At 35.9% G+C, this 11911-nt stretch overlaps 1 protein-coding gene across 1 annotated transcript; it reads left to right on the top strand.

The window, feature by feature from the left end:
• The first annotated feature begins 6367 nt into the window (after positions 1-6367).
• LOC103554204 (olfactory receptor 52A5-like) lies at positions 6368-11911 on the top strand. The gene is made up of 2 exons (XM_070626710.1): positions 6368-6545; positions 9447-11911. Exon 2 carries the CDS (start codon positions 9504-9506, stop codon positions 10452-10454), a length of 951 nt encoding a protein of 316 aa, XP_070482811.1. The 5' UTR covers positions 6368-6545; positions 9447-9503; the 3' UTR covers positions 10455-11911.

Genomic DNA, 11911 nt, shown 5'->3' with positions numbered 1-11911 from the left:
CATATATGTAAAGAATCTTAACTTTTATTATATACCATACAAAATAGTAATAAACTGAAATGTAAAAACTAAACATAAACCATCTAGTAAGTAAAATATTGAATAAATATAGAATATCTACATGACATGAGGATAGGAAAATATTTCTATATTAGGACATAGGAAGCTATAAGACAGCACTTTTTAACAAGTGTAACTTCAACAAAAGTATAATTTTGAGAAAATTAATAAGCAATAAATTCACTGCAAGACAGTGCCATATATTTGCATATATATATTTATATATAGAGAGAGAGAGACAGAACATATATATACATTCTGACAAAATACTTGAATCTATATTACATAAATAACTCTTACAATTCCATAATAAAAATGCAAAAATTGGCAAATTTGTTGATTGGATACTTCATAAAGAAAAAAATACTAAGATATCCAATGACATGCATAAATATCAAAAACGTATTGGCCAGTAAAACAAGTTGAGCAGTTCATATTTTTGTGATTCTATTTATATGGTGTTCTAGAACAGACAAAATTAATCTAGGAGAAAAAATTAAAAAGTGGTTTCCTCTGTAGGGGTGGGAGGTAGCAAATGTTGATTGGAAAGGGTCATGATGAGGGAACTTTCTGGAGTGATGGAAATGCTCTATATCTTGATAGAATTTCAGGGTAACTCAACAGTCAAAAAATAAGCTTAAGATTTACACATTTCACTGTATGTTAATCTTCCCTCAAAAACAAAAATGTAGTATAAATAAAAACTGAACAGCTATTATGTGTGATTTTCAAAGTAATATTGCCTAGAAAACTGGAGGCAACTTTCTGTATATTTTATGCTGGAAAAAAATGACAAAAATATTGAGCATGATGAAAGATAATTTTCATATTGTTGAAGAAGACAGTGGTTGATATGGAAAGAAATGAACATTGAGGATTTGGACTCTGATTAGACTTTTAAGTATGGATTCATTATTTTCGATAGAGAGATACATACATATGTAAAATAAAACAAATTACATAACTGTGTGTTTCTGTGTGTAAACCTGTATATACATTTATTTCTGTACATAAATTTCCTAGCTATGTTCACTGATAGAACTAAAAGCAAAGACTAAACAGAAGCAACAAATAACCCCTATGCCTAGATCTTGGTTTTTCAATAACTTTCTTCATTAAAAGAAACTAGGGTTCCATGGAAAAATGGCTGTTTCCAGGGCTTGAGCTGGGAAAGTATAAAGCAAAAGCAAAGAAGCAAAGAAAGCAAAGAAATGCTCAAATATGATTGGAATATGTGAAAATGAGCCAAGATCCAGTTGAAGGCACTCTTTATGGACAAAGAGAGGAAATTTTGTGCATAAAAATAAATAACAATGGTAATGGATTATAATTCATTGAGTATAATCAGATTCTGTGAGTTTACACAGATATGAATAAAGCAATACATGAATAAGCTGACATAAAGCCACACTACCTCAATATAATAATGAGGAAATAAAGAATTTTAAACGATGGATATTCTTTTTCTTTTTTTTTCTACTTTATCTCCTCAAATCCCCCCTGGTACATAATTGTATCTTAGTTGCAGGGAAATGATGGATATTCTAAATAACAAACAGTCTTCAGTCTTCAAAGCTTTCACTATGAAGAAAGAACAGGAGTCAAAAATATTGTGGCAACCAGTCTTGTGGCAGAATTTATCTACTTGTGGCAGAAAGTATTTTCACTGACATAAACATTAGAAAGCAAAATTATCTTTTAAAATATTTAATACATTTTTTAAAAAAATTTATTAATAGCAAAAGCCTTTTAATTCAGTCGTTTTATATGAAAAGGCAACTCTGAGAAAGTAGTATAGGCACTTACTATGGACTGAAATGTGTCCCCATGACATTCATATGTTAATCCCTAACTTATAATGTGACATCATGGGACATGGAGCTTTTAAGGGATATTTCGGTTTAGATGAGGTCATGAGAGTGGGGCTCACAAAGAAGGATTAGTGACCTGATAAGAAGAGACATTAGAGAGCTTTCTCTTTCTTTCCCTGCCATGTGATGACACAGCAAGCAGGTGGCCAGTTACAAGCCAGAGAACTCTCACCAGAAACGGACCATGTTGGCACCTTCATCTTGAACTTTTAGCCATCAGCACTGTGACAAAATAAATTTCTGTTGTTTAAGGCACCTACTCTATGGTATTTTGTTAAGGCAGCCGGAGCTAAGACAGAACTCAACAGAATTTTATTATCAACAAAATAGTTTGAGTACATTGAAAAAAATGCATGAATTGTTACAAAAATAAAGATATATTTAATTGAATGGCAACAAGAAAACAAAGAACAAGAGACAGATGATATCAACAAGAAGCAGAATAGGAAGCCCCAGAACCTTCTTACTGCCACACAGGCACCTACTCAACAATATGCCAGAATCTAAGTGCTGACAGGAAAGGTGCCAGGTTGGGGGTCACTGAGGACAAAAGCAATGGTTTGGACTAGCATGTACTCACTCTCCCTAGTACCCTCCATCCCAGTTTAGTGTGGGGGGTTTTGTTTCACCCTGGGGAGGGAAAGAGTTGGAGCAAATGCCCAAGGTTCTGAGGTTCAAGGGTCTACTAAAGACCCTGGTGTGTCTCTCACCTTCATGGAGCACTGATGGAACCTTGCATACTATAGATACCAGGGGACTGCAGAGAACAAAAATGCTGGGTAGCTTTATGGTGCTACACAGACCTGCAGTACCACACGGAAGTCAAATAGAGAAGAAGATTATGAACTTCTCACAAAAAGCCATCAAATCCTTCTAACTGGGAAATGAGTTGCTCAAATCCAGATAAAACACATCCTCAGAAACCCTCAAAATCTCTAGCCAGGCTGATTGATGAAGGTTGTTCCCAGTACACAGCCAGTTCATAAATACTAGAAGAGGCGGCTATTTTTTCAAATGCATACATCCCAGCACAAACTCAAAGGCACATGGAGAAACAGAAGGACCTGGCTCAATCAGAGGAACAAAGTAAATCTCCAGAAATCAATCCTAAGAATCAGAGATATATTAATTAGTTGACAAAGAATTGAAAATCATAATTAAAATGCTCAATGAGCTAAGGAAAACAATACATGAAAAAAATGAGAACATTAACAGACACAGAAAATATTTTTAAAAAAATTCAAACAGAAATTTGGGAGCTGAAAAATACAATAACGGAATTGAAAAAATTCATTCCAGGAGTTCAACGTCTGACTTGATCAAGCACCAGAGAAAATCACTGAGTTATTTCTTTTTAATCGATATAGAGTTTACATACCATAAAATTTACCTTTTAAAGTGTAAAGCCTCTGGTTTTTAGTATATTCAAAATTTATGTAACCCTCACTACTATCTACTTCCAAACATTTTCGTCACCCCAGAAAAGATATCTCATTCTCAGTAACAGTCACTCCCCATTCTGTCCCCATTCTGTCCTGTCACATGACCATGGCAACCATTAATCGACTTTCTGTCTCTATGGATTTGACTATTCTGGGCATTTCATGTAAGTGAATCATACAGTACATAGCCTTTAATGTCTGGCTTCTATCACGTATCATAAAGTTTTCAAGGTTTGTTCATGCTATAGCAAAAATCAGAACTTCATTTCTTTTTATGTCTGAATGATATTCTGTTGCATGGATGTACCTGAGTTTACTCTTACACCTGGCAGTCAGGACTCTGGCTACATAAGCTTTTCCATGATCCCTCTCCTCTATGCATGGTAAGGGCTCCCATCTTAATTCAGACAATTCCACAAATAATGTAGGCATGGCCAGGCTCTTCTATTTCATATTTTCCGTATTTCATTTAAACATATTTCTTCTCCCTTGAGGATTTTATCAATCATCCATAGAAAAAGTATTTAACTTCCATTTCTAATTCTGTTATATTTAAAATTTAATTCTTTTTGATCAGGTTTTGTCTGGAGAACATGAGGAAATAGGAGCCTCTTCTGAAAACTTGCTCTCTATATTACATATACATCTCCTATTACATTTCCAAGAGAAATACATTTCCACTAAAAAGCTTATGCAACCAATTATTTCTATTTAATATTAGGATTATTAAGGAAATATATCTGTCACCAAATGAGTTATATATGTTTTAAACATTTGATTCTCCCACAGCTCTGTTTAAACTGAGTCTCTAAAAATATTTTGATCTGTACCATTCTGTAGAATTACAATTCTTTGAGGTTCAAACATCTTTGCATGTTTCCAGAAATATCTTGGGAGTCATTCAATAAGCCTATATTATTAGTTATATTCATATAAAGAATAGCGTACAGATTTCAGAACCTGCTGACCTCACTTCTGCCTGCTTCATATTGTATCTGAAAAGCATTCATCTGTTTTTCCTGAAAATATTTCATTTTATTTGGGTCTATCTGTTGTTACTTTGGTGGGTGAATGATACTCTGTTAAGCATTGTTTGTTTGTTTTCCTGGTATAGGAAATGCAGCCATGGCTGATTTCATTCTACCACATGTAGTCATTGAGTGTAGAGCTGGGAAGAGAAGTACACAGCCAGCTCTCCTAAGCCAGCATGAGCTGGCTCCAGTACATAACTGCCTTCAATCTTATGCCATTGTTTTTTCTCAGATGAACATAAACCTATGACAGTTTAGTGACAAGGTGGGGTCAGAGAGTCTTTCAATGCAAAAAGATGGGTCTACTAAATAGGGCCTGACCCCATGACATGCGACAAAACTGTGACTTCAAGTAAGGTCACCATGCCTCTCAGGCTGATGCATGTAATCCAGTCTGGATAGCCTTTCTCTTGTACTAGGCAGACAGTGGGAGTCTTTTCCTCTCTTCATGACATTAAAGCTTTGCATCACTTTGGTAAGGCAAAAACCTTCTTTAAACTAGGTAAATACCAACTCTGAATAGTAGTTCCCAGCTGAGATATTCATATAGATTAGTGGCTGGTACTACAGATTTTGAAATGCATCTATTCATTTCATCAGAATTCAGAACATGATTGGGACAATTTGGTGAGAGCAGGTTTGGATAAAGGAAAGAATAGTGTTACCAAAGCTCGTGGGAAAGAAGTTCAGAAAGTGAAGGTGATTGAGGCTCTGAGGTGACCTTTCCACAGTAAGCCCCTTTATGGACTTAAGTAAGAAATCAGAGCTTCCCCTACTGGCATAAGATTACGAAAATATTCCTTTTATTTTTCTGTCAGCGTGTGTACACTGATTTGTGTGAATATCCCAAGATATTTTTATTTCCCTTAATTGGCACATCATTTTTATAAATAAGTGTCATTGGCTAATTTGTGTTGTCTTGGGGCACTGTTCTCTCTTAGGAATATTTAAAAGAAGGGTCATTTTGGTTTACAGCCCCAAAGAGAAACTAGAGTTTGTGACTTTTTTTTAGGTACAGAACCTCTATTAGACAATGACTCTTTTAAAGTTCTGAACCATATGGTGACTCCTGTCTTGCCCTTGTCCCAGGTGAACCTAAACGCTCGCCAGGGATTGGTGAAAAATAGTTCCCTAGGTGTGTCCTATAGTACAAAACATCATCCTTCACTAACTGAAACATCCAAAAGATCCACTCTATGGCTTCTATGTGTCTTACCACAGATGATCCCTGGTAAGTCTTTGAGCTTGAAATCCTGCACCGGGTGTGGAGAAATGGAGGACTGGTTTCGAAGAGAATAAATATCCCATGTGAACCAATATGAGGCCAGGATGGCAAAAAAGCAACAGATCTTACAATAGTTTATTGTTCAGCGCTGGCAAGTTTTTGTCTCATGCTTTTCAGAATATTTCTGAATCAGTTAATGACACAATGGCTGAAAAGTTTCAAAGTGAAGGTGACAAATAGAGGATCTCTAGAGACGAGGCTAATACATGAATAGAAAGCTTATTTGCTAAAAGATCAGGAAGTTATCTATATTTAGACTGGGAAAGATTCATGGGAAATGATGCCCTTCAAGTCATTTAGAGGAAAGGCTAATTCAGGTGAAAGACTCATGAAACATCTGAAGATATTCATGAGAAGGAGAGAATATATGTCTGTGGATTCGTAACTGGCCTTTATTAACATTTCAATTCATTTTAAATTTCTTTCTAAATATTCAGATGGATTATGTCATTTAGTCCTCTCTGTCACCCAGTATTGTGTTTCTATCCATTAACTTTATTTTAACAATAAAGAAATTGAGACACACAGAAGTTTCATAACTGCCTGAAAGCTAAACAGTAGCATCTAGTATTTAAACTCTCTCAGTTGACTTAACAACCTGTGCTTTAACCACCATGATCTATGGTTGATGTTTATCGTTGGAACTTGGAATGAAGATTTAGAACCTTGCTGAAAAATAAAGACAGAGACAATTTGAGGTTTAATAGAAAGAAGACCTATCTGACATTTGGCGCTGTGCTGCAATGTGGCAAGACATCTCAGAAAACAAAGAGAGTTCTCTATCACTGGAGGTCTTGAGGCAAAGATCAAACAGCGAATGTCAGAGACTTTATAGAGAAAAAAGCTTCCTGAAATTGTAAGGAAGCTGGATTTAGACCTTAAATCCCTTAAATCTTTTGTTTCTGAGAATCATCCTGAGTCAGAATTAGAGTTTCACGTAGTATTAATGGTTCAGGGTTGATGATATACATAAGATTCATAATTGTTTCCCTGGGGTATGAATTTCCAGGCTTTGAGAAATCTTTCTTCCCTCTTCTAAACATCTACCTATCTGTATGCACAAAATTGCTTCCACCTTGTCTTCTGTTATCTGGCGCTGCAACTCTCAACCCAAGAACATCTTTAGCGTCATCTCTCTCAATTTCCTACATCAAGTCAGTGAGTCTCACAGAAAGTGCTTCCTTGGTACTCCTCTGATACTGCCACTTCACTCCATGATATCTCCTCTGAACTACCACAAATATCTTTCTAACTTGATCTCTTTATGCCTCGTTTTCCTGTCCTTCATGCTATCCATCAAGCTTCTAGCAGATTGAATGTTTAAAAGGCAAAATGCTACTGGCTTCTAATGTGTAGGATTCAGGAATACTGCCAAATCTCCTACAATATAGAGAATAACTCCCACAGTAAAAATTTATCTGACTTAAAATGGCAATTGTCCTGCCCTAGAATAATATCAATCAGGTCTCATGAAGTTGGAAATATAAGACTGTCAAGAAGGAAGGTAACTATTTTCTTCACATGATGTATGGTCTTTGAGACTGAAGACAGTTTTTGTTTTCTCGAGGAAGATTAGCCTTGAGATAACATCCACCACCAATCCTCCTATTTTTGCTGAGGAATATTGGCCTTAATCTAACACCTGTGCCATCTTCCTCTATTTTATACATGGTACCCCTGCCACAGCATGACTTGGTATGCGGTGCATAGGCCCGCGCCTGGGATCTGAACCAGCAAACTCCAGGCAGCAGAAGCAGAACACGTAAACCTAACCTATGCCACTGGGCTGGCATCTGAAGACAGTCTTTTTGATTGTATTTGCCCGCTAGTTTGTTTACTTGCTTCTTATCTTTTTGCTCCCTTTCCCACTTAGTCACATTATATATTTCTGTAGAGCTTCAGCTTCCTTGTTATTCTCCAAGAATACTCTAGATCAAATATTACTCATGTGGCCCTGTGTTATTTCCTACATTAGTATTCCTAATAAAGGCAGTATCATATATTTTGAGTCAAATCACAGAGATTTTTGGCAGCTATATGAATTGTAGGAATGATATGATGTTGCAAATTTCTTATACCAGACATGCAGCAACTAATAAACATATATTATATTGTATATATTATAGCTATTTGGTGAATTAGGAAGGTAATATAGAGGTTATTTCCTTCAGAATCTAAAAGGCACAGAATGATTAAAGTCTTTAGAATATTTTTGTACAACCCAGTCTGATTTAGTTACACACTGATATATATCTCACCAACTTACTGAATATAATTAGAAAATCTCAAGAACACAGTTGTTTTTGTTGCTCTTTCAGGGCCAATATGCCATGGAATTTGTATTCAAGTAGATTTATTTATAACAAAAATAAGCTTTAGTTTTACTTAATAAAATAGTGTAATGACACCAATACCATAAACTAAGGGAAATAAAATAATCTAAATGTTTAAAAATCTTAACTTGAATAACATAATACATAGTTAATAAGTAGCGGAGGTTACTTTTTGAATTCTAAGCACTCAGCACTATGTCCATGCTTCATGGAGGAAAAATAAATTTGTGTTTGTTCCCCAGTTGCTTTCTGGAATATTATGCAACTAAATTAATGCGTATTGAATAAAATCATTTGGAAATAATCTTCTAATTTGTGTACGGTCTGACATGAGGAAGATCCACATTGGCACACTGTGTATTTACTAGAAGGAGGAGTTCCTGAACAAAAAGTCTCAGAAACGAAGGCCTTGCTCAGAGTTGACTAAGGTTTAAGAAAAGAAGAAATACATGCTCCTACAGTTGACCTGGGGGAGGTTATAGGTATCGTTTCACATGTCAAACACAGACCCAACCAAAATTTATCAAAGGGAAAAAAAAACTTGAAAGAATATGGAAAGCACATGATTCTGAAATTTTTCTCGTTCCCAGTCTGTTGTTTCAGGTCCTCCTCTACCTCTGTCTGTTTTATACTTTGTCTAAATGGTATCTGAAAATGAGCTTTGCAAATAATTAAAGAAAAAAATTAAAATTTGTAGCTTAGCATTTTGCACATACTGTGGCAGAAATATTTTTTTGAAGAAAAGTTAAGTACAAGTTGCAGGGAATCAGTGAGAAGGAAAACTCCCAAGGACTTTGGAAAATGATAAGGCAAAGCCACTTACAGAAGGCCCTGGAAGCATACAGCATTATGTTTTGAAGTAACCAGTGGAGGACTGGGACATGAACAGGATGGATCCAGTCCTATGAAAAACATGCATAGAAGAAAAATGTCACCTCAGAGAAATTGTATTTTGAGTGGATAGAAGACGCAAAGGCTATAAGCAAAGAAAACATAATATTTCATAGAGACTTCTGTGTCATTATGAATAGAATGAGCCTTGAGAGTATTGTGCTAAGTGAAATAAGTCAGGAGGAGAAAGATAAATACCATATGATCTCACTCATAAGTAGAAGATAAAAATGATGACAAACAAACACGTAGCAACAGAGATTGGATTGGTGGTTACCAGAGGGGGAGAAGGGAGGAAGAGGGCTAGGGGGGCAACCCAATTCATTTATTTTTACTCATGGAAAATGATTGAGACATGTAGAAACATTGAACCTGATGGTTGACCTCTCAATCACTTTGGGAAAAGAGAGAGAAAATTAGATAGGAGTAGTTAGGCTAGAAAAGTTAAAATGATATACTGCTAATCTAACTAAAGTATAACTTGCTAAAATAAATTAAATAAATTAATTTCTTCTTATTTTTTATTCACATAGGGTTGACAGAAAATAGAAACAAGATTGTCACTCCTTGGTTCTGCTGACCACACCACCATGCTCATATTCAATGGCTCCATCTTCATGCCCTCTGTGCTAACACTCACTGGGATTCCTGGCCTGGAGTCAGTGCAGTGTTGGATTGGGATTCCATTCTCTGTCATGTACCTCAGTGCTGTGATCGGGAACTCCCTAATTTTAGTTATAATCAAATATGAAAAAAGCCTCCACAAACCCATGTACATTTTTTTAGCCATGTTGGGGGCCACAGATATTGTGCTTAGCACCTGTATTCTTCCCAAAATGTTAGGCATTTTCTGGTTTAATTTGCCAGAGATTTCTTTTGAAGCTTGCCTTCTACAAATGTGGTTTATTCACTCATTCCAGGCAGTTGAATCAGGGGTCCTCCTGGTGATGGCCCTAGATCGCTATGTGGCCATCTGTGACCCCTTGAGACATGCCACCATCTTCTCCCAACGACTCTTGACTAGGATTGGAGTTGGAGTGACACTCAGGGCTGCTGTTCTTGTAGCACCATCCATCTTACTGATCAAATGTCGTCTGAAACTCTATCGGACTACAATCATCTCCCACTCTTATTGTGAGCACATGGCCATTGTGAAGCTAGCTATTGAAGATATTCGGATCAACAAGATATATGGTCTATTTGTTGCCTTCACCATCTTAGGATTTGACATAATCTTTGTCACCTTGTCCTATGTCCAAATCTTTATCACTGTCTTTCGACTGCCCCAGAAGGAGGCACGATTCAAAGCATTTAATACATGCATTGCCCACATCTGTGTCTTCCTACAATTCTACCTCCTCGCCTTCTTCTCTTTCTTCACACATAGGTTTGGTTCACACATACCACCATATGTTCATATCCTACTATCAAACATTTACCTCTTAGCCCCACCTTTTCTCAACCCTATTGTCTATGGAGTGAAGACCAAACAAATCCGCGACCACGTCCTGAAAATGTTTTTCTCCAAAAAAACACCTTGACGATTAGTGGTTCTTTCTATAAAGATTTTAGGTTTGTTCAAAGTAGCAAATTGAAATTGGCAAAGTTATATCTTCTACAAATATCTACATCTGGAAAAAATATCATTAAATATCATATGCTCATAATTGAAGGAGGTATATGAGAAATCATGAAATTGTTAAGAGCCTTGGTTTGCTACTCATATAAGAACGGAACCCTCTTATGCTGAGATTTCAAACTATTTCCATTATTCTTCTGTTTTTGACCTGTCTGCTTAAACCTGGAGGCCCCTCTCAGGCAACACTTAGATCTACATAGAAACAAAATTGCAGAAAACAACATGATTCTAGGTAAATTCCATGGACCACACCACAACTCAATAGTCTCAAACTGATAACCCAACCCATAGCTCTAATTCTGGCTATGTCTCATTGTCTAATATCTGCTTGTGAATCTATGTTTCAACAAATTATAACCGTTTACCTATTTTTGTCTACTTTCTCTGAAAAACTGTTGAATATAAAAATAATATAATATCAGTAATACCAATATCAGAAAAGCAGAAAATATATGATGCATCTCATATACCATAAACAGTGATGGATTGGCAAAGGAAAGAATGCACAAAAGAATATTGACAGAAAAAAATTGGATGTATTCACAAATATACTTTTTGGAAACAAAAATGTCATAGACGTTTTAATAGGAAAGATCCTTCCAGACACACTCATTTTAATGATTTTATCCAATTCGAGTTTTACCTGAATTTGCAGGTTAAAGTTCCAGAATGGAACACATAGAAAAACAATTCCACTGCATTTAGTAATTGCCTACAGTAAGTATCTTGAGTACTGGACCTGTGTCTCATATACACTTGCATCAATAGTACATAGGAGAATGTCTGAGACTTCCTAGAACCTCGGTAAAAATAACATTGAACAACAAAAATTTAATCATTTTCTTGCTGTTCATCAATGGTATCAAAAGCAACCCATCTGGAGGTTTTAAGGTAACATGCAACACCACCATACAGAAAATCTGCACACTAGAGAGTTTAAACATCAATGATGGCTTGAATGAATCATTACATAATCCTGAAATAAAGTATGGCCCAAACACAAAATTGGCTCTTGAGAAAGTAACTCCTAAAACAGATACTTGGACTCTTTCCTCACTCTTTGCTATTGCTCTGTCCACACCTTGGACCTCTGTCAGGATGCTACATCAATAGAGATGGGGTTTAATTTCTTCAAGCAACCTTCAAGACTAAGAACCAATAAGATGATTTTTAAGAAGAACTAAGTTTACAAGGAGAGACATCTGGATCTCTAATTTGGGGTAGATTCATATTCAAAGAACAAATAACCCAAGAAAACATCTCACTACAAAGAAAGGAAGGGACCATATCCTTCAAGAGGCAGAGGTAGAGGATAATTTGGGAAAGAAAATCTTGTTGAATAAACAGACATAAATTTGG

The sequence above is a fragment of the Equus przewalskii genome, chromosome 6 (genome assembly GCF_037783145.1).
Source record: "Equus przewalskii isolate Varuska chromosome 6, EquPr2, whole genome shotgun sequence".
Lineage (NCBI taxonomy): Eukaryota > Metazoa > Chordata > Mammalia > Perissodactyla > Equidae > Equus > Equus przewalskii.
The sequence above is the reverse complement of the archived record's forward strand: the minus strand, read 5'-3'. Positions and strand labels throughout refer to the sequence as shown.

What these genes read in the sequence shown, in the direction of transcription:
- LOC103554204 (XM_070626710.1), top strand. Translation starts at nt 9,504, where the DNA reads ATGCTCATATTCAATGGCTCCATCTTCATGCCCTCTGTGCTAACACTC.